Below are 20648 nucleotides of genomic sequence, written 5' to 3'. Positions count from 1 at the left end.
GCCCCAGACACACTGACCAGATGTCTGGAAGCTGTGGCTGGATGGTTACGTGGGAGCCGGTTGAAGTTAAATCCTTCGAAGACAGAGGTCCTCTGGCTGGGGCGGGACGATATGGGATCGAGGGGGCAACTCCCATCTCTTGCGGGGGTGCAATTAGTGCCAGCACCGTCCGTTAAGAGTTTGGGTGTAATCTTCGATACCTCCCTTTCTATGGAGGCGCAGATTACAGCTATAACAAAGGCGGCATTTTTCCATCTCCGCCAAGCTAAGCAGTTGGCCCCTTATCTCTCTCGCCCTGACCTAGCTACTGTGATCCATGCGACGGTCACCTCCAGACTGGATTATTGTAACTCGCTTTACGTGGGGCTGCCCTTGAGACTGACCCAGAAACTCCAGCAGGTGCAGAATGCCGCAGCGAGACTCCTTACGGGGTCTTCGCTGCGGGATCACATTCATCCGGTGCTATACCAGCTGCACTGGCTCCCGGTGGAGTACAGGATCAGGTTTAAGGTGCTGGTTTTAACCTTTAAAGCCCTATACGGCCTAGGACCCTCGTACCTACGGGACCGCCTCTCCTGGTATGCCCCACAGAGAAACCTACGGTCTACAAATAATAACACCCTCAAGGTCCCAGGCCTCAGAGAGGTTAGGCTGGCCTCAACTAGAGCCAGGGCCTTCTCGGCTGCAGATCCAACCTGGTGGAATGCTCTGTCACAAGAGACTAGGGCCCTGCGGGATCTGACATCTTTCCGCAGGGCCTGCAAGACAGAGTTGTTCCGCCAAGCTTTTGGTCAGGGCGCAGCCTGACTCCCTCCTCCGGCAACCTGCACAGAATTTTGTTTAATCGGTTGCCATCAATTTGATTTTAACTAATTTTTATAATGAAATATTTTTAGAATGTGTTATTATTTGATTGTTATTTGACTGTTGTTAGCCGCCCTGAGCCCGGCTCGGCTGGGGAGTGCGGGATATAAATAAAATTTATTATTATTATTATTATTAAATGATACACACCACTTGTCTTTGTTGAGTTTATGTTTTGCGTATGTATTTGTAAAAAACTGAAGACGCCAGTAAATAATGATAAAGGTGATAGGTTTTTAAAATGACGTTTATACCCATAGAGAAGGGCCAGTAGCAGGGGGAAAGGTCCCTGGCATTGCCATGGATGGCTGAGAAAGGCTTCTGTCTGAAACTCTGGAGAACTTCTGCCAACTGATGGAGACAATCCTGATCTAAATTGACCAAGGTTCTGACTCAGTACAAGACATCTTCCCGTGTTCTGATTCACAGATTCAGGGCACTAATCATTCCTTCATTTGTATGCTATACCAGATTGTGCCGAAAGCAGAATGGAATGTCAAATGACCAGAACCAGACATTCTTAGCACCAGCAAGGTTGCTTTGTGCATCCTCTGATATCTAGCCCTCGTATCTGCTCTTGGAACAGCTCCCTTTGTGTAGCTACAGGTATTCATGAATCTCATACATTGTCCATCTTTTGACAATGATGCCCACACAAACAATGACACTTTCCCCTGTTCCAGTAAGATAGTAGATGAAAAGTGGGCTGCCAGATCTGAGGTTCCCTTGCTCTAAGCAATTATTGGACTGGTTTGCACATAATGCTTTGTTTAAACCGTGCTTTCTTTAACAAACCAAGAGTTAACCACAAGTTATCCCACAGACAGTCACCATGGCTTGTTTTTCAAAAGCTTGGTTTGTTTTCCAGCTGCTCTTGCCTTGTGCATTTGTAGCTTACTAAGTGTCTGTGATGGAGTGTTCAAACATACCATAGTTAAACAAGGGTGCTAGGTTCACACATAACACTAAGCCACAGTTAAAACAAACCAAGGTTCATAAGCCAACAATAAACCATGGCTTCAGACTGTGGTTTGCTGGCAGTGAACAAACCATAGTTAAGCTGGAAGGCAGGATTTATACATAATGCTATGCCATGATTGAATAAACTATTGGTTGCTAAACAGTGGTTTAACATTACGTGTGAAACAGGCATCTATAAATGTGCGGAGGATAGAAGGGAGATAGCTGTCATCATGAACCATGGACAGCTACCAACCCAGCCATGCCTCATTTTCTGAGGGAAATGGTGCTAAAGCAGACACAGCCATAAGACTGAAAGCAAATGATGAGACAAGAGAAAGCCTACTGTTCCTTCCTGGAAGAGAATCTGGGATACAATAATGTCACTGAGGTGGAGCCTCTGTGCAAGGAAACGCAGACATGCTCCTATAAGTAAGCATCACAGCAGCACAGTTACTATGACACTCAAGAATAACTCCATAAAAGGTGTAAAATGCTGGTGCAGTCTGTTCATGGAAATGTCACCTAGCGCTGGTTCACACATGCAGTTTCAACTCTGCTAACTGCAGCATCAAGTGGGGCTTGTAGGAATGAATAGGTCATTGCAGATCTAATACCTCCTGCCACCCAAAAAACCCCCTTTCCTAGCCCCTATTTCCAATAAGAGTCAGTTCACACATTCAACTGCATGCTAGATTAAGTTATGCCAATGATTTGCAACCCATTGTGTGAACTGGCTGCATTGGAAAGTACCACTTTTTAAAGTTGACTTTGGACAATATGACTGTCCTAGCCAGATCATTAATCTGAGGATAGCTCGCTTTTGTATGCACATTTCCATATAACGTCATTATTTGATGCTACAGTCAGTAAGTGCTGAGAACTACCTTTACTCAGGCACAGCCTAGCCAGTTATTTAGACCGTTCCTGAAAGTCTCACATCTTTTCCTTTTCCTGCTATTACATCGCTGAGATATTCTGAAACCGCTGAGGCCTTTGTCCAGATGCTACTGTAAGATGAAAGATGTTCCCCAAGACCATCCATATTTCAACACTGACTTTCAGCCTCAGTCCTGTGCTGGTTATTCTCGGGGTTCTGCCAGTGGCAAGGGCCACAGCTGGTCTGGCATCAAATGGCTACAGAGCAGTCAAGAGGTGTAGAAAGGCACATGAGTGTGGAGCATCACTGGCCCTGCAGCTTGTAGTCTCAAGGGAGGACTGCCCCCCCCATGTCCTCTTACAATGTTTTGTCATTCTGGTGGACACTCAGAAGCTCCTCAGCCAAGCTGATGAGGCCATTCTCCTCCAGGGCGGTGACCAGTCTTTCTATGGTGGCTCTCTTGCCTTCTGAGTCAATGAACCTGCGGAGAAGCTGGTACGCTTGCTCATAGAGGCCCTCCCGGTCGTACTCTATGGCCAAGTTGTCGATGACAGGATCCCGAAGGGCCCGGCAGTTGACCTGCAGAGACCGGCCCACCTGCTTCCACTTCTTGGACACGAGTTTGGCAAACGTCTGGTGGTCGTCTGGAGAGATTTTTCTGTTGGCTTGGGAAGGGAACAACAAAAAACAAATCTTAACTCATCGGAGACATGTCATTCCGTACAAAACAAAAAATTAGGGTTGCATCCAAATGAATGGACTGGTGTTAGTCAATAAGTTCATTACTTTTAATGGGACTGCTCTAAATATGGAGAGCTCTGGATCCAACCCTCCCAATATGTGGAAACGGGACACATCTCACTACCTGCTTGCCAGGACCAGCCCTGGACTGCATGAGACTTCTGAGGTAGAGGAGGAGGATGCTGTTGACCCTACTACTGACCAAAAAGCCTCCCAAGACCACTGCCTGGGAGAATATCCCACTCAGAGAGACTGAAAGCTTGGAGGAACACAATATGCCCTGACTGGTTTCCAGTGGTGGCTGATGCTCATTGGGACTGTTGGGACAGAAAGCAGGGAGGTGAATAGTAGGCAGAGCCAGGGCCAATGGCAGGCAGAGCCAACTAATCTGAGCTTTGTCTCAATCCTTCCTCCTGCGGTGTTTACCAAGGGCAAAACTGAGACTCAGGAAGTCAAAGCTGGCAATTGAGGTCACTCTCTAGTACTGGTTGTAAATCCGAGGGCAGGCAGGCAGGTGGAGGCTGGCTGAGAGCAGGATGGTTGGTTGGGAAGTGCCCCATTTGCCTTAACAGAGCAGCCTCAACTGCTGGCCTCATCCCCTCATTCCTGAGCCGCCAAAATCACCACCAAGAGCAAGGCTGAATGGAAGCGATAGCTGGGTGTGGTGTCCATCCAGCAGCAGAACTCTCCTTAAGCCCTATCCATGAGGAGGACACCTGACTCCTCAGCTGCTGTTCCAGAACAGGACCCCAATGAAAGCTCAGGGAAGGGTGAGGCAGCAACATCAACTCTTGAAGCTGCTCAGATGAAACCTAACCAGTGCTCAAACAACATCTAACCTTGCAAGCGCTCCTTGTGTGATTTCTGGCTGGACAACTCTCCTACTATCCCGACTCTTCTGATCTTTTTCTTCCCCTTCAGAAACTTTATAATACGAAACTATAAACAGTAAACAGTCCTGTTGCAAAATAACATGTTTTCAGAGTTTTCCTTGAGATGACATAGACAAATTTGTCCAGCTCTCTCCTTTCAGTGCACACCTGTTTAATTTTTTTTGTCTTGTAACCAGTTCTTATTCAAAGTGATCAAGTTCTCCCAATTTCCTCTTGGAAACACTTACCGAACTGCTGGCCCTGGAAAGTGAAGGTGTCTCCCTTTGGCAGAGACCCTGAGATCTCCACAGAACTGTAAGATGGAGGCAGAGAATTCAAAGATGGAGGCGGAGAATTCAAAGATGGAGGCGGAGAATTCAAAGATGGAGGTGAAGAATTCAAAGATGCAGGTGAAGAATTCAAAGAAGGACCCGTGTTGTCATTCTTGTCCAGAAAGGAACAGTTCCTGAGAGATTCCTCCAGCTCTGTGATCTCTTCATCCCTGAGACGGTTAGGCTGAAATGGAGAACCAATGTAGTATAGTGGTTAAAAAATGCTGGGCTAGAACCTGGGAGACCAGGCCTCAAATTCCCACTTGGTGAGGAAGCTCACTGAGTGACCCTGGGCCAGTCACTGCCTCCCAACCTAGTCTACCTCATAGGGTTGTTGTGACGATAAAATGGGGAGGGAGAGAGAACCATATACACTGACTTGAGCTCCCTGGAGGAAGGCAAGATATAAACATAGTAAATACAACATATCAAAAAAACAAATCATCTGCCCCATTAATTTTACCTGCAAAATAGCTGGTTCAGTAATATGGCCTATTAAAAAGTCAGCATCCATGATGTCTACTGTGTTAGATCCTACATTCAGGTATGCTGCCAAATATATATATTTGCTTACTGGGCTCTGGGAAGGTTGCGGGAGGGCCCTGGGGTGATCTCGGCACCAGCCTGTAACCTCCCCAAAGATTAGTAAGCAAGGAAAAGCCACTTAGTGTGGGGGCAGAAAAAAGCAAATCAATGGAGAGCAGGGAACAGCAGGTTTTCCACACTCTTCATTTATTTATTTCATCCCACCACCTGCATAAGCTTTCACTCGCGTATGTAAAGTGAGTGTGAGTTGTGGGCCAACTCAGTTCTCTGAGAAGGTAAGCTGTCACTTAAATAATAATAATAATTCTACTCCTACTTGTTAAAAAACAGAGTTCAAAGTGGATGAGCAATGCCTGCTGAGATCCGTGAAGAATTGCAGGGCTTGTGGGTGGGAAAAGATGGGGCTTCAATGCCCCACATTGTTCCTTGCCTTTTCTCAGAAAGAACCATAAAGACATAATGAGTCAAAGAAAAGTGGGCACATTTGCCCAAGCTGCAGAATCCAGCTTTCCTTGACTCAAAGCTCGGACGGTTCGCATGCTGAATTTTCCTTGTAATTCTCTAACTTGGACGCTAAATAGCAGGAGTAGGGAAGCTTTGGCTGGCAGACCAAACTGGGTGCAGCACAAGTCCCAATTGGGTCCACAAGACTGCTTCTCCCAAACTACTCCCGCCTGTCCCACACGGGATGTCATTTGTGATGCCCTGTGTTCAACCTTTTGATGAGCACAGGCCTGGCCACGCCCCTTGCGCTGAGGTTCCCAAGTGCCCAGCTGGCTCTCAGGTTCTTGGGAAAGCTCTGGACAAGAGACTTTGTTTGGTGGGTAAGTAAATCCACCTGTCATGTATTGGACATCAAAACAATGTCAGGTGATTGACTGTCCTGCACACCTGTCAAAGTTGGCCCACAGGGACAAGTAACAATCCGGCTCACTCAAAGGTTCCAGGGTCCTGCCATATAGCCACCCACGCAGCCCAGCATTTCTCTCGCTCGCACCTTTTCATGGTAGATGCACTCAAGGCACCGCTCCTCCTCCCGAATCATGGCGTCCAGCTTCTCGGTGCCAGTTTTCAGCTCCATCTGGACAGGGACTAAGGTGGACATGGACAAGGAAAGTTTGAGGTGATTCTGGAGGGAGTCTTGGAGGTGTCCCTCGCGATAGCTTTGCAGGAATCTCCGGCAGTTCTCTTCCTTGCAGAATTTGAGCTGGATTATCAGGTGAGGGTCGCTGCAATGGACCTTCAGCACGTCTACCCCGTTGAGGCTACCCGTTGAATCTGGGGAAGAGAGCGGGGAGGAAAGTTAGCGGTGGCTGTCAGGTTTTCCACTTACCAAAGACAAGAAGACACTTTGTGCTGTCAGACCATTGGGTTATCAAGCTCTGTACCTTATACACTGAATGGCAGCAGCTCTGCAGATTTATATTTTTCAGTTGTGTTTTATGCTGTTAAGTCATCTTGGGCTCCCTTTTGGGAGGAAGAGCAGCAGATGTCAAGGCAACAAGCAACTATTTTACTATTAAAAGACAACTGTTTAGGTAAGTTTTTAATGTTTGAGGCTGTATTTTTTTTAAAATATTTGGTTTTAAGCCGCCCAGAGTGGCTGGGGAAACCCAGCCAGATGGGTGGGGTATGTATGTATGTATGTATGTATGTATGTATGTATAAATAAATAAATAAATAAATAAATAAATAAATAAATAATAATTCTATAAATTAAATAAATTTTGTATAATCTTCCAGAAAACAAGCAAACAAACACACAGAGAGAAAAATAGCACATTTACAAGAAGACCTAAAGTGATGCTGCAAGATACAGTGCAGACAGAAGCCTCTCTATGTTCCACTTATTATTATCTTTATGACTAAAGTAAAGGAGAGGACTTCAACCTTCTGGGCCTGTAAATTCTGCAGGCTGGGAAAGAGACTTCCCTGTCGAGTTCCGATGAGTGGAAGTCTCTTAGCAAACAAGGCGTGGAAGACAAATTGCTGTGTTCTAGAACTGCAGGGTAGTATGCAATATTTGGGGAAGGACTCGAGCATTTTGGCGGAGCATCTGCTTTGAATGCAGAAGGTCCCAGGAAGGGCTAGAGAAGACCTGCACCTGAAGCCCTGGAGAACTGCTGCCTGTCTTTGCAGACAATACTAAGCTAGGAGGTCCAATAGTCTGACTCAGTATAAGATGGTTTCCTAGAGGGTTTAAACCAGGACTGGAATCTCCCTTTATCTTTAGGGCCAACGTTGTAGCTCAGAAGCAGAGCACCTGCTTGGCATGCAGAACATCCCGAGTTCCATCTCTGGCATCTGCAGGTCTGGGACCCTGGAGAGCTGTTGTCAGTCAGAGTAGTCAGTACTGAGCCCAATGGTCTGACTCACCAGCTTGCAAAGATGTGGACTTGGGAGAAGCTTAAGTTCCAAGAGCAGCTCAGGCATAGGGATGCTGAGTGACAACAGGCAAATGATGCTGTTCTCAATGAGTTGCTGTCTTGGGGCACTAATGGCTACACAGAATACATACCCGCTAGTGCCAACTTGAGTGCTTTGAACACGCAAGGCTTCTGCTTTGGGTCTCCATACATCACAGGAAGAAGGACATTTTCCGATGTTGACTGCACAAACAGGTAGGCACTTCCCACCCAAACATCAGAGACGTCTCCCATCTTTCTGTCTTCAAAATGAAATGAAAGAATTCGTTGACTTTTTTTTATTTAACAAGATTTATATAGCACTCAATCCACAAAGATCGCTACATAAAATAATATAAACGATTCATATGAAAATCAAACTTTTAAAACAAATGGATGTGAGATTCATACTAGGGGTCAAATCCTCACTCAGTCATAAAGCTCACTGGGTGACCTAGGGCCAGTTACCATCTACAGTATTAGCCTAACCTACCTCACAGGGTTGTTGTAATCAATCAATACGAGAAAACCTTTGGGGAGTCCAGTGCTATCACACAATTATTTTAAGGGTGGCTTCCTGGACTCGTGCCAAAACAGACTCCATAGGGGGCTTAACCCATAATTGATCGCATTGTGCTTCTTCGATGCTTCTCTTAAGGTCGTTTTCCCAGGCTCATGTAAATATTGTGTATCCTCCATAACCAAGTCTAATAAGCAGAAGACAGTACATATTTGGGGACCTGTAACAGAAGGATCCAACTGTTGCCAGAGTCCCAATGCCTTCTCCTTTGCATTCTACCTGCAATCAGATCTGCATTATTTGAAACCAGTCTGCCTTATTGGTATTAGCTTCCCCCCAGTATCTTTTTTTCTGATATCGCACTGCCACCTGGAAGAATGCTTCATAATCTATGCAGCCCATTACCCTCCCATTCATGGAACAGGATATACCGTACTTGTCAGGATGTCTAAATTCTGGGTGATCAAGGAATGGGAGAAGAGAGGAATCACTTGGGGCAAGTCTATCACACCGTTCTCTCCATACCTCTATATATACCTGCTAAATAATACTTCGAAGTGGTAGCATTGATTTTTATTGCCGAAGCAAAACGAACACTTCTCCGTTTCTCTTTTCCAGGTTTTTACCGATCAGGACAAACCTGACCTGCTTTGATGAGTGCATTTATTCCGGATTAAGTAATCCAAAACAGACACACATCCGCCCCCAGTTTTGTAAATCGAAGCTTCTAAAACGGGTAGGTTCCTCGCGAGTCCCTAGAAGTACGGGAATATCCCACTTTTTCCTCTCTTGAACCCTCTCAAAAACCTTTTGTTACAAAAGCGAGATCCCCATCTGCACAAGGTACGTAGGAATGTCAAGTCCGATCCGTCCTTCGGGCCGCGCAAGAGAGCAAAACATGCCCGAGCCCAGTTCCTGGAACGAAGCCGCTTCCCGGAACGCACGGAACCGAAACTGGCCTCTTTGGCCTTGGCAAATGAAAACGGATGAATTGCGCACCGTCGCTCCACTCCCCACCCGCGCCTTTCTGAACTTGGAGGGAGAGCCTCGCCTCGCCTCCCCACTTTTTAAAACTGGCCACGTTAAACTTGGAGAAAACTCCTTGCCACCCACTTTCTCCGTAGCGAAATCTTCGCGCTAGGCAGCGGGAGGCACGGAACGATTTGGGCCAACGGGGGGCTCGCGATCGCTACCTCGGATCGAGTTGTCAGCAGCCGGAGCCTGCGCTAGCGCCCACCCGCTTCCCAAGGCGGAGAGCGACCATTACCTCTTCCCTTTGCCCGATCCTGGCCGGTCCTCCTCCTCCTCCTCCTCCCCGCGCGCAAACAGAGTGAGCTACAGCGCGCGTCTTCCGCCTTTGCGCATTAGCCGCTCGGAAAGAGCAAAAAGGCACTTTGCACTTTCCTGATCATGTGGCTATTAAAGGAAGATGACCCGATCCCTGAGCAATGACCGCTCCCCCCCATATGCCAGTCACTCCCCCCCACCCCCATATGCTCTCTCCCACCCACAAGACCACCCACCCCCCCGGACTTTCAAGCTTGCAAAGAATTCACAGGATTGTTTTTGCAGTTCGGGGATCTGGGGAAAGCCTAATTCCAACCTGGTGGAGTTTTTGCTTTTTCCTTTTTGGCAGTTTTCTCCCCGGAGAAGAATGAACTACAGTCTCTCCCCTTCCAAACGTGGTTTGCGAGAGGCAACGGTGACCGGCTGGCGGACCTGCCAGTCCAAATCGAGCACCGCTTCCCATTGGGCTGCTTGTTTGGAAGGTACCGAAGGATCCGCCCCGTTTTTTTGCACCAGGAAGTTCAGGCTGCCAATCAGTGGACGCCCCGAACCGTGGCCTTGACAGGAGAGGCCGCCTGGGGGCTGGGGTCGTCTGAAATCAGGTAAGGAACGGGGTGGGAATTCAGTTCGTCCTTGGCTGCAGCTCACAGCTTTGACCAAGGTGCTGTTTGGTCGCCTTGTTTTTAGAAAGCAAAAGCGCCGTGTCCCAGAGCATCAGCAGAGTGCATATTCTCGCATAGATTAATTCCACTCCTGCTAGGAGGAGGAGAGGAGATCTCTCAGTGCTCTTGGGAAGATTTGCTAGCGGAAAGCTGCTCCAAGGCAGAGAGGGGACTGCAGAGGGAAAAGGAGCCTGACCTGCTGCGCTCTCGCGGGCAGGTTGGGACTTGCTGGCGGGCTGTGATGACTAATGATCATCAGGAGCTCGTTTTGATGAGCGCTGTTAGGTATCCCCTGTGCTGTGGAGGCTGTTGCCGGTTCCATGCTTTGGAACATTATTCTAGCAGAGATGCAACAGGCCACCTGGCTTCTGACTTTCAGGAGTCTCTTTGAAGACCTTTTTTTTTTTTTGGCCAGCAGTCCTATGCGCAGTTGTTTTTAAAAATTCTTGAGGAATTATTAATGATTTTTCTGGGGGGGTTATGTTGCTGTCCATTGCCCTGATATTTTATGAAAGATGTATAAATCGGCCCACTTTTGTGGAATAATCTGCCAATAGAGATCCAGCAGGTGCCCTCAGTTTTAGCTTCTAAGTGGCTCCTGAACATTTTTCTTTTCCATTGGGCTTAACGCAGGCAATTAAGATCACATATTTCCATAGCTGTTGGCTGATTTCGACATTTTTGTATGTCTTTCTTACTGTATTTTATGGGTGTGTGTTTTTTTAAAAAGTAATGAATAGAAGTATATAAATATTTTAATAAAGAGCAGTCAGTCACAGCAAAACAAACAAACAAAACAAACAAACAACCCTCTACCTTGTTTGAGAGGCCAGCTGCTTAGTATACTATTGGAATGAGATTTTGGCGTTTTCCTGGAAAAAAAACAACCACCTGCTGTCTCCAATAAGGGGAGGTCTGCCTTGTAAATGATGTTAACATGTGGTTTTCAGAAGTCTTTCATGCCATCTGTCATTCTGCGGACAGCCTTGGGCAGCAAGTGTCTCAGGAATCGCGCTGCCAGTGCATCAGAGGTCAAGGATAGCTCTCACAGCCTCGGTTTAAAGCATTACTGGCAGGGCTGTAATGACTGCACTCCTAAGAAAAAGTCTGCCCTGCAGAAAGGTTTAAGAGAGAGAGGGTTGGATTTTTTTATTTCTTAATGCTGGGTGGATTGCCCTTACAAGTGATGTTCCTTTAGGAGCTGCACTGCCTCTCTGCATCCTTGCTTCTGCAACTCCATGATACCAATTGAACCTCTATTTTTATCCAACAGGATATTAAAAACACAAGAAAACATCAAACATTAAAAATTTCCCTAAACAAGGCTGCCTTCAGATGTCTTCTAAAAGTCAGGTAGTTGTTTATTTCCTTTACATCTGATGGGAGAGCGTTCCACAGGACGGGCGCCACCACCGAGAAGGCCCTCTGCCTGGTTCCCTCCCAGTGAGGGAACCGCCAGAAGACCCTCGGAGCTGGACCTCAGTGTCTGGGTTGAACGATGGGGGTGGAGGCGCTCCTTCAGGTATACTGGGCCGAGGCCGTTTAGGGCTTTAAAGGTCAGCACATTTAAAACACCACAATTAACAGGATAGTAAAACATTCTCATATCTCCGTGTTGGAAAGGTTAAGGAGTATTGGTTAGGGCAGGGTTGGGGAACCTCCCGCCTGCAGGTAAAATTTGGTCTGCCAAGCCTCCCTGTTTGGCCTATGAGGCCATTTCAGGTAGGCCATGCCCACCTGCCTACTCCTGTTGTCGTATATGTCAGGTGTGGGCCAGCTAAGGCAGGGCTTGGCCCAAAGGGACTTTCCAGGCACCGCCTACTGTAAGTGCTTTCAAAACCTCCTGCACAACACTTCCCAAGAGCACCTGGCAACCAGCGGGTTGTCAGGTGCTTGGAAAGCGCTGCGCAAAGTGCCCTGCAAGCTCTGCTCGTGGCACCTGGGAAGCACTGAGCACATCAAATCCCTGCTCAGCCATGACGCTTATTGGGTGCCCTTGGGCGCCAGTCACTGCCTCCCAGCGAAACCTACTTCACAGGGTTGTTAGGATAAAATGGAGAGAGGGGAGACCTGGAGCTCTGCGGAGAAAAGGTGGCATTTAAAAGAAATAAGTAAATAAATAATAATGATTGAACAGAAAGGCAGCAATGCTCTTTCTTTTAAAAACAGAATTCCCCTTCAAGAGCCACTGGGAACTTCTAGCTTCTCATGGAAAGAACAACATATAAACTGTTTATTCTCCCCTCCCCACCCTGGGGTTTGCTTTTATGTTATTTTATTTCAAAACTCTGCCTCTCCCTTGCTGAGTCACTGACAAGGAATTCTTGGGCAGAGGCAGCAGAAATCGCTAACAGTTACCTTGACTCATCATGAACTTTACCTTGGGGTGGGAGAAAGCCACTCCTTTCTCAACAGTGCAGTAGTAAAATTAACTATCTGGGGCAGGGGGGCGGGTGTTGGGGGAGGGATGCAAATGTAAATGTGCAGTGGGGAATTTAGATTTCTCCATGTTTGTTTTGGACACGTTTTGTTTCAATTGTTGTGCCATATGCTGATCTTTTCATATGCAAAGTCATCTTGTCTTTTTAATCAGTAAGCAAAAGGATGCTACGATTACTAAGAGCTAGCATGGGTTTCTCAAAAACAAGCCATGCTAGATGAATCTCATTTCTTTTTTTGATAAGAGTTACAAGCTGGGTGGATCAGGGGAATGTGGTGGGCGTGGCATATCTTGATTTCAGTAAGGCCTTACACAAAGTCCCCCATGATGTTTTTGCAGAGAAGCTGGTAAATTGTGTCCTAGAGGATGCTACTATTAGCTGGATTTGGAGCCAGTTGACTTACTGAACCTAACAAGGGGTCACTAATAGTTCCTGTCTTCTGAGGGGTTCAACCTGTTGTAAATAAAAATTGCCCTTTTTCCTTATGGGGTATCCAAGAGCCCATATAGAGCCCTTACATAGGTTCCCTATTGGTAGGAAAGAATAACAGAGGCCAACCAGAGAATATTGAGAAGCAAAGCAGCTAGTAAGCTTGATCTTTATTGATCTGTTGCAACAGGGTGCTCCCCTCACCCACAGGAGAGGAGGAGGAGGAACCCAGAAAAATGGTGTGCAAAGCCTTATAAAGACTTTTGAAATTGCCACCCTGTAGATCAAGACCACCCCCAGAAGCATCATACATACATCACAGAAAAGGCGGTTTAAACAGAAATTTGAATGTTGTTTATCTCCTGTCTAGCAGGTTACTTGATTGGATTGCCTTGGGATCCTGGCCAATCTTTTGTAATGATAAATACTTAGTTCCTGGGCCATGTCACAGGCTCACACCCTATTCAAACACAGACATACCCTTAAGATAGGATTTGTGAAGGAAAAGACAATGGGGAGGCTTTTCCATTTTCCTTTGACCTTGCAGAGAAAACATTTGGTCAGTTTGGGACAGTTCGATTCGAGAAAACATTTGGTCAGTTTGGGACAGTTCGATTCGAGAAAACATTTGGTCAGTTTGGGACAGTTCGATTCGAGAAAACATTTGGTCAGTTTGGGACAGTTTGGGAATCAAAATGGTTCCAGGTTGGTCTTCCTGTGCTGATCTATGTATGTGTGGTTATGAACATTACCATATATCTAAGACCTCAAAATTCCTATCATAGACCTATCTCTCCCAGCTTTGTGTTGTCTGCAAAGGTGATCAAGATTCACCCCAACCCTTTATAGAAGTCAGGGAAGAGAACCTTTTTCAGCTGAGAACCTCAGACATGGATTTTTTAAATGGTGAGAAGTACCAGGGCAAGGCAGTACCCTGCGATGACCCACTCAAAACCTTCCTTCAATGCCCTGGTTTGTGGAGTTTCCTTACAGCTCAATAGGGCCATCTGATTCTGATGCTACTTCACTGGTGTTTGTAAAAAAAAAAAAAAAAAAAAGAGTGCCCCTCCCCTCTCCTGCGCACATTGACTTGCTAGATAATAATAATAATAATAAATTTTATTTATATCCCGCCCTCCCCAGCCGAAGCCGGGCTCAGGGCGGCTAACAGCAATAATCACACAATTAAAAATATTTCATTATAAAAATTAATTAAAATCAGAAATAATAATTCCCCCCTTCCAACTTTTGACACAGCACATGAATGAGGCCTCCTTTTTATATGAGGAGTGGCAAAAACGGTGGGGCAAGGAGTGTTTAAAATCAGGCACAACTTCCTTTTGCGTAAGCCTCCCCCCCTTGCTTTAAAAAACAACAACCTTGTACTGAATACAAGGAAGTGACTTCATGGTTTCAGAAGCAAACAGAGTTTATGGGGACTTCCTGTTGCAGACGCCTTCATTGTGACCTTTGAGAGTGTGACTGATCTCTTTGTGCCTGGGAGGAGAGGAGAGAGCACATGGTGGCTTGAGCAGGCAGGAGAAAAAAGCACATCCAGGGGCTCCTGGTACGTATGATGCAAAATACTCTTTCCTGGGTATACAACTGCTTAGCAGAGGAATGGTGCTTCCCTCTCCATCCTTGAGGTGCCTAAAAATAACGTGAGCATTTCTACTCAGTCTTATTTTTTCGAGAGCCGTAGTTCTGCATGAGAGCCAGTGTGGTTTACTGGTTAAGAGCAATAGATTCGTAATCTGGGGAACTGGGTTCGCTTCCCCGCTCCTCCGCATGCAGCTGCTGGGTGACCTTGGGCCAGTCACACTTCTCTGAAGTCTCTCAGCCCCACTCACCTCACAGAGTGTTTGTTGTGGGGGAGGAAGGGAAAGGAGAATGTTAGTCGTTTGGAGACTCCTTCAGGTAGTGATAAAGCGGGATATCAAATCCAAACTCTTTTCCATTCTGCCAAATGCAGCCACCCAGTGCCAGGAACAGAGGAACTTATTTTACATGCAAGAACTCCTAGATATCATCTCCAGGTATGGCTTGGAGATAGGCAGCCTGCAGACTCAAGGCAGACAGTACTGAGATGGATGGACCAAAGGTCTGACTCAGTATAAGGCAACTTCATCCGAGCCTCTCTCAGAGGGGACACCTAGAAAAGGGCTTCAGGTGAAGGTTGAAGGGTCCTGGGAGGTTCATACTGAGAGATTGAGGCCAAAATATATTTGGGTCCCAAGCCTGGAGATCTGTTCCACACAGTACTATGTAGGAAGTGAGCCTTTAGTGTTGTAGCACCTGCCCTTGGAATGCCATCCCATTAAATATTAGGCGACATCTCTGTTGTCTTTTCAGCAGCTACTGAAGACCAGCTTCTTTCAACGGGCCTTTTAAAGCAGGGCTATTTCCCAGTCTGTGTCTGTCCTGGACTTGTACTTGCTGCCCTGGGTCCCTTTAGTAAATAAATAAGTAAAAAAAAACACCAAGGTAATTTGCAACAGTATCATTCCAAATGAGATCAGGTTCAAGGCCTAACTAGACTACTTACCGTATTTTTCACCCTATAGGACACACTTTTTCTCCTCCAAAAATGAAGGGGAAATGTGTGCGCGTCCTATGGGGCGAATGCAGGCTCCTTGGCTTCAGCGATAGCAACGCGAAGCCTCCGAAGCCTGCGCTCCAGAGGCTTCACGTTGCTTTCGCTGAAGCCAGGAGAGTCTACTCTTTGAGGCTGGCGGTGGGGGAAAGCAGCGCTTCCCCCCATCGCCAGCCCCAGAGGATCGGGGGCAGCGGGAAGGTGCGCAACGCCTTTGCGCTGCTCCCCGACCCCGCTTTGAGGCTGGCAGTGGGGGAAAGCAGCGCTTCCCCCCATCGCCAGCCCCACAAGCTGGGTCGAAAAGCCCGCAGGAGCCGCATGTTCTTTAAAGGCTGCACGGCTTCTGCGGGCTTTTCTATGAGGTTGAATTCCCCCACCTCGCAGAAAAGCCCGCAGGAGCCACGCAGCCTTTAAAGAGCGTGCAGCTCTTGGGGGCTTTTCCCCAAGGTGGGAGAAGGGACTGACTGGCTGAGTCAGTCCCTTCTCCCTCCTGTGGGCTTTTACGGGAGATGGGGAATTTCCCCCACCTTCCGCAAAAGCACGCAGAAGCCGTGCGCTCTTTAAAGGGTGCGCGGCTTCTGCTGGCTTTTCTATGGGGGGTGGAAGGCCGCTCTTGGGGCCTTTTCACTGAGGAGGGACAAGGGACTGAATGGCCGTTTCAGTCCCTTCTCCTTCCTGGTCGAAAAGCCCGCAGGAGTCGCGCGTGGCTCCTGTGGGCTTTCGTGGGAGGTGGGGGAATTCCTCCACCTCCCGCAAAAGCGGGGAGAAGGTCTTGGAGTAGCGCACAGGCTGCGTGCAGCCTATCCGCTGCTCCCAGATCTGCGCGGGGGGAAATCATATTTTTTCCCTTGATTTCCCCCCCTGAAAACTACGTGCGTCCTATGGGCCAGTGCGCCTTATAGGGCGAAAAATACGGTAACTCATTGGCATTTATCTGCATTCAAAGCATCTGCCCTCCCACTGAGCTAGGGAGCAGGCCACCCAGTGTTGAGCATTCATGTTTTGAATTTGGGTGGGTTCAGCTTTCCTTCCTTTCCAATCTTGCCTCCATCTAGGATAGTTGCAGATGGAACCTGCAGATGGAACCTGCAGCAAAAACAACAAGCAGTTGACAAGGGAGGTGGCTTCTTTAGGATTTGACAACAAACACTGAATAGGGAACTCTTGTGGATATTCATATGATTCCTCCTGCCTGACTTTTTACTGAATGATGTCATTGATTCTCTATCTGCCTCCAAGGCTTAGTGCAGACAACCAGGTTGCCGACTGATGGAGTAACTTTGCCCTCTGGATATTCACACAATGACATGTTCTTGTGAAGGGTGTCCATGTGATAAGTTCATAAGTTATTGCATGAAATGTTTTACCTGACGACCTAACTATGTGTAGCCCCTTTTCACAATACTCATTTGCCTGCTCAGAGTCATGTCCATTAACTTCAGTGGGTCTGAGTAGGACTAGCATTGGGTACCACCCTTTGGCATTTTTCACCTCGGGAACAATGCATCGTTTATTGTGGTGTTTTCCTGGACTCCTTCATGTTATTTCTGCTTATTTCATAGACTGATGTTTGTTCATCTTGGGTGCATTTGTTTTCCAGCAAAGAAAGCTACATTCCCAAATTTGCAACCAGCTGCCCCAGGAGAATGCCAGTGCTGGCCCCAGACGCTTGGAGCTACATCCCTGAAGAAATCCTGGCCAATATATTTTACTACTTGCCTCTTAAAGATCGGCACACAGTATTCCGTGTGTGCCGGCCCTGGGCTGCGGCAGTTTCAACCAGCTCCGTCTGGAGTTTTACAGAGGTCAGGTAAGAAGGGAGAGCTTAAAGTACAGCCTCTGTTTGAAGGTCTCCTTTGAAGAAGAGGCCACCACCTCCCGAGGAAGCCTATCAAGTGCCTCTTCCCATTTGGAAGTTTATCCTGTTGTGCTGCAATTGGTTCTGGTGGAGCAGAAGTCGCCTACAGTGTCAGATCTTTATCACCACACCCCAAGAGGCCAGTTTTCAAGTGAGGGGTGTGGAGAACAACCCACTTGTCCATGTTTGATGGCATCTTGACATCAAATGATTGGCAGGTGGGTTGTCCTATCCATATGCAGACATTGGCCCAAGGTGATGGAGTGGGTGGGACCTGCTGCCCAAGCAAGATTGAACTCTCTCATCAACTCAGTCTTCCTTCTTGCAAGGTTCGGGCTCTCTAGCCAGTTCTTAGCAGAGAGCTGGGGCCACCTGAGGCTTTCTGTAGGCTGACAAGGTTTCTACTGCAGCCACCCCTTGCCCTCCTGGAGGAGCTGGTTGTGCTGGCTTAAAGGTTCCTTGGCCAATTCCATAGGTGCTGACTTCTGCAATATGGAAGAGATGGGGGCCTTGTCCATACAGTCCTGAGGAAGTTGGGACAGCTACAGCCTCAGGTTTGGAGGGCCTAGGGGGGAGTCCTGAGGTTCTTCCACCCCACCTCCAGCCGCCCCACTGACTGGAGATTTCCTTCTCATCTGTATCTTCCTCAGGGAAGTTTGAGGAGTCTGAAAATGCATATCAGAGAGCCTATAGCAATGAGTGCATTCCTGATACTTTGGATCACTATGAGTTTCTATTGAATTGTATTAATGCTGTGATGAATTTGGGATTTTTTAAATTTTAATTTTTGCTTTATATGCTACTGTGCTTTTGATAGTTTTTAAAGCTATTGTTTTTCTTGTGAGCTGCTTTGAGCTCAACATTCGTTGTTGGAAAAGCAGGATGCAAATATTAAACTGAATTTTTTTTAAACCCCCCATCATTTTTTGTCCAGTTGCAGCACAGAGGATGAAGATGGCGAAGGCACTTTGCAGAGCTTGCAGCAGTTTCTGAGCCACATCAAACACCTGAAGATAGCTTTTGATCAGTCTCAGGAGAAAACCCAGAGGAACGTCACTCAGATTTTGGACATGCTGGCCAAGCAGAACCACAAGTTGCAGGCTCTGTGCATTGTGTGCAAAGGAGAAAACCCCCTTTTCTATTCCGGCCAAGACATCATTCAGAGCATCCGGAGAATCTGCCAGAGCCAGAATAAGACCAGCCTTCAGCTTATCGATTTCCGGCAAATGCCTTTCACTCTGGACGACGGGCTCATTCAGCTGATTGCATCCAGCAGTCCAAATCTGCATACCCTGTTCATCAACAACCGCACCCTGGTTTGCAACGTCAAGCCAGAGACGATCTGTGAGGTTCTGAGGGCTTGTCCTAAATTATCTACCCTGGGGGTATACTATGCCAGCCTGTCTGAGGATGTCTTCCAGGAACTGGTAAAGTCAAATAGAGGGCCCTTCAAGTGCCTGGATATTTTCTGCGAGCGCCTGGACAAGTACATCCCCGTCATCCCGGAAGAGCTTTGGGCTATGGTTCGTGAGAGATATCCACAGCTGCAGGTGGAGATGGAGTTCGACCACACAGTCCCTGCTTGGAAGATCCCTCGGATTCTAAAACCCAATATTCCCGTAACCAGTTTGCAGCTTAACACTTACACGTACATGGTGAACCAGATTCGGTTTGCCACCAGCAACTACAGCAAGACTCTGGAAAGGCTGGTCATCCGCACTACGCCATCTGATGACCTCAACTCCTCGCTAACAGATCTAGCCAAAAAGTGTGTGCATCTGAAAGAGGTCCACTGTTACTGTGTGGTTAGCCCAGCAGTGGTACAGGCCTTTCTTTTACACTGCAAGGGTTTGAGAAAGTACACTCTAAAGGTCACCACGGGACGCAGCACCTGGAAACCAACAATAATCCAGTGATTTTCCATCTGCAGTAAAGGCACATTCACACCTATTATCTCAGTAGCAGTTTAGGCCTTTGGTAGTGTCCGGGGTGTACATTTCAGTACTGTCTGCATCACTGAGGCAGCAATCCTAGCCCTGCTTACCTCTGAGTAAACCACACTTACTTACTCCAGAGTTGGCATAGTTAGGATTGTGGTGCAATTCCATTTCCTCTCACTTTGTTGCTAAATTTGCTGCTGGAGTAGGCAACTGCTCAGGAGTAAGATGGGTAAACACAGAATCCAAATAGAATTACACACTTACTTCTCAGCTGATATGGCTAAGATTGTGCTGCAAGTGCTACTCTATTCAGTGGGGCTTACTCCCAGGTAAGTACGGTTAGGACTGCATCCTAAGTCCCATTACCTATTAGTGTGAACAAATCACAGTCTTTGCCCTAGAAACAGGTGAACAATGTTTACAGAGTGGCATATATTTTTCAGATTCTTGCAAAATCATAGCACTTTAAATCTGTGATATGATCATAATTCACAATAAATTTTTGTATATGAAATATAGTGTTTTTATAGTTCTGCTTAATAATATTCATATGGGTATTTTTTTGTCAGAAACATGACTATCGTGCAGCTTGGGCCCCCTCTCTCAAGTTCAAATCCTCTTCATCGGGGTGGTGTCAGGGAAGATCAGAAATTTTTATTTTTATTCATTTTATATACTGTCCTTTATCGAAAGATCCCTGGGCAGTGTACAACATTAAGAAGACATTTTATGGAGAATCATCATGAAAACACAATCATAGCTGTCAACCGTCCCTTATTTGATGAGAAAGTCCCTTATCCCAGCACTGTGTCCCGCTGTTGTCCCTTATTGATGATGTCCCTTAAATTTCCCGGGTTGCAAAGGAAGCAGCTCCTCTCCCTCCCTCCCTGCCAGCCAGGGAGGAGGGAGGCTCCAACTGTTTTTCTTGGCTGCATTGTTCACCCAATAAGGAGTCTAAGAACGACTGGGGGGTGGAGCTTGCATGCCTTGTGCCGATCAAATCGGCCGCGTTGCCTGGGGACTCACCTTTGCTCAGCACTTCCCAGCGGAGAGGTGACGGTGTTTTTCCTTGCTGCATCCCCTTTGCCGGGTTGCTACGCTGTGGGAACCACCACTTGAGGCTTCTTCTGGCTGCTGGCTGGGCTTTCTGCCTTTGGCTCGGAGGGGCTCAGAAGTTGAAGATACCTGTGCTTGGAAAATCCCTTATTTTGGCTGCTGAGCCCTTATTTTCGAGGCTGCTGGTCCCTTATTTTCAAATCTGCAACTTGACAGCTATGAACACAATACAAAACACAATGGTAGGCAGCATAATGATAAA

General features: G+C 47.1%; 2 protein-coding genes across 6 annotated transcripts; one reads left to right on the top strand and one right to left on the bottom strand.

The window, feature by feature from the left end:
* Positions 1-1093: 1093 nt before the first annotated feature.
* TRADD (TNFRSF1A associated via death domain) lies at positions 1094-9879 on the bottom strand. Of its 4 annotated transcripts, none has more exons than XM_083515122.1 (5): positions 9724-9879; positions 7714-7859; positions 6193-6473; positions 4566-4833; positions 1094-3369 (listed from the first exon to the last, which is right to left on the bottom strand). In XM_083515122.1, the coding sequence occupies exons 2-5, from the start codon at positions 7853-7855 to the stop codon at positions 3062-3064; spliced, it is 999 nt and encodes a 332-aa protein (XP_083371248.1). In that variant the 5' UTR covers positions 7856-7859; positions 9724-9879; the 3' UTR covers positions 1094-3061. The 4 variants fall into 4 exon arrangements, with proteins under 4 accessions (XP_083371248.1, XP_083371246.1, XP_083371245.1 ...); XM_083515120.1 differs by having other exon boundaries at positions 7714-7863; positions 9724-9856; XM_083515119.1 differs by lacking the exon at positions 9724-9879 and adding an exon at positions 9388-9554 and having other exon boundaries at positions 7714-7863.
* A 29-nt stretch (positions 9880-9908) lies between these two features.
* On the top strand, positions 9909-19844 carry FBXL8 (F-box and leucine rich repeat protein 8). Of its 2 annotated transcripts, XM_083515101.1 has the most exons (5): positions 9909-10009; positions 11343-11422; positions 14392-14506; positions 17133-17342; positions 18325-19844. In XM_083515101.1, exons 4-5 carry the CDS (start codon positions 17179-17181, stop codon positions 19304-19306), a joined length of 1146 nt encoding a protein of 381 aa, XP_083371227.1. In that variant the 5' UTR covers positions 9909-10009; positions 11343-11422; positions 14392-14506; positions 17133-17178; the 3' UTR covers positions 19307-19844. The 2 variants fall into 2 exon arrangements, with proteins under 2 accessions (XP_083371227.1, XP_083371228.1); XM_083515102.1 differs by lacking the exon at positions 11343-11422 and having other exon boundaries at positions 9914-10009.
* The last annotated feature ends 804 nt before the right edge of the window (positions 19845-20648 follow it).

This window comes from Podarcis liolepis (genome assembly GCF_965112155.1).
Source record: "Podarcis liolepis genome assembly, chromosome: 7".
Lineage (NCBI taxonomy): Eukaryota > Metazoa > Chordata > Lepidosauria > Squamata > Lacertidae > Podarcis > Podarcis liolepis.
This window is presented reverse-complemented; position numbering and strand designations above follow the sequence as displayed.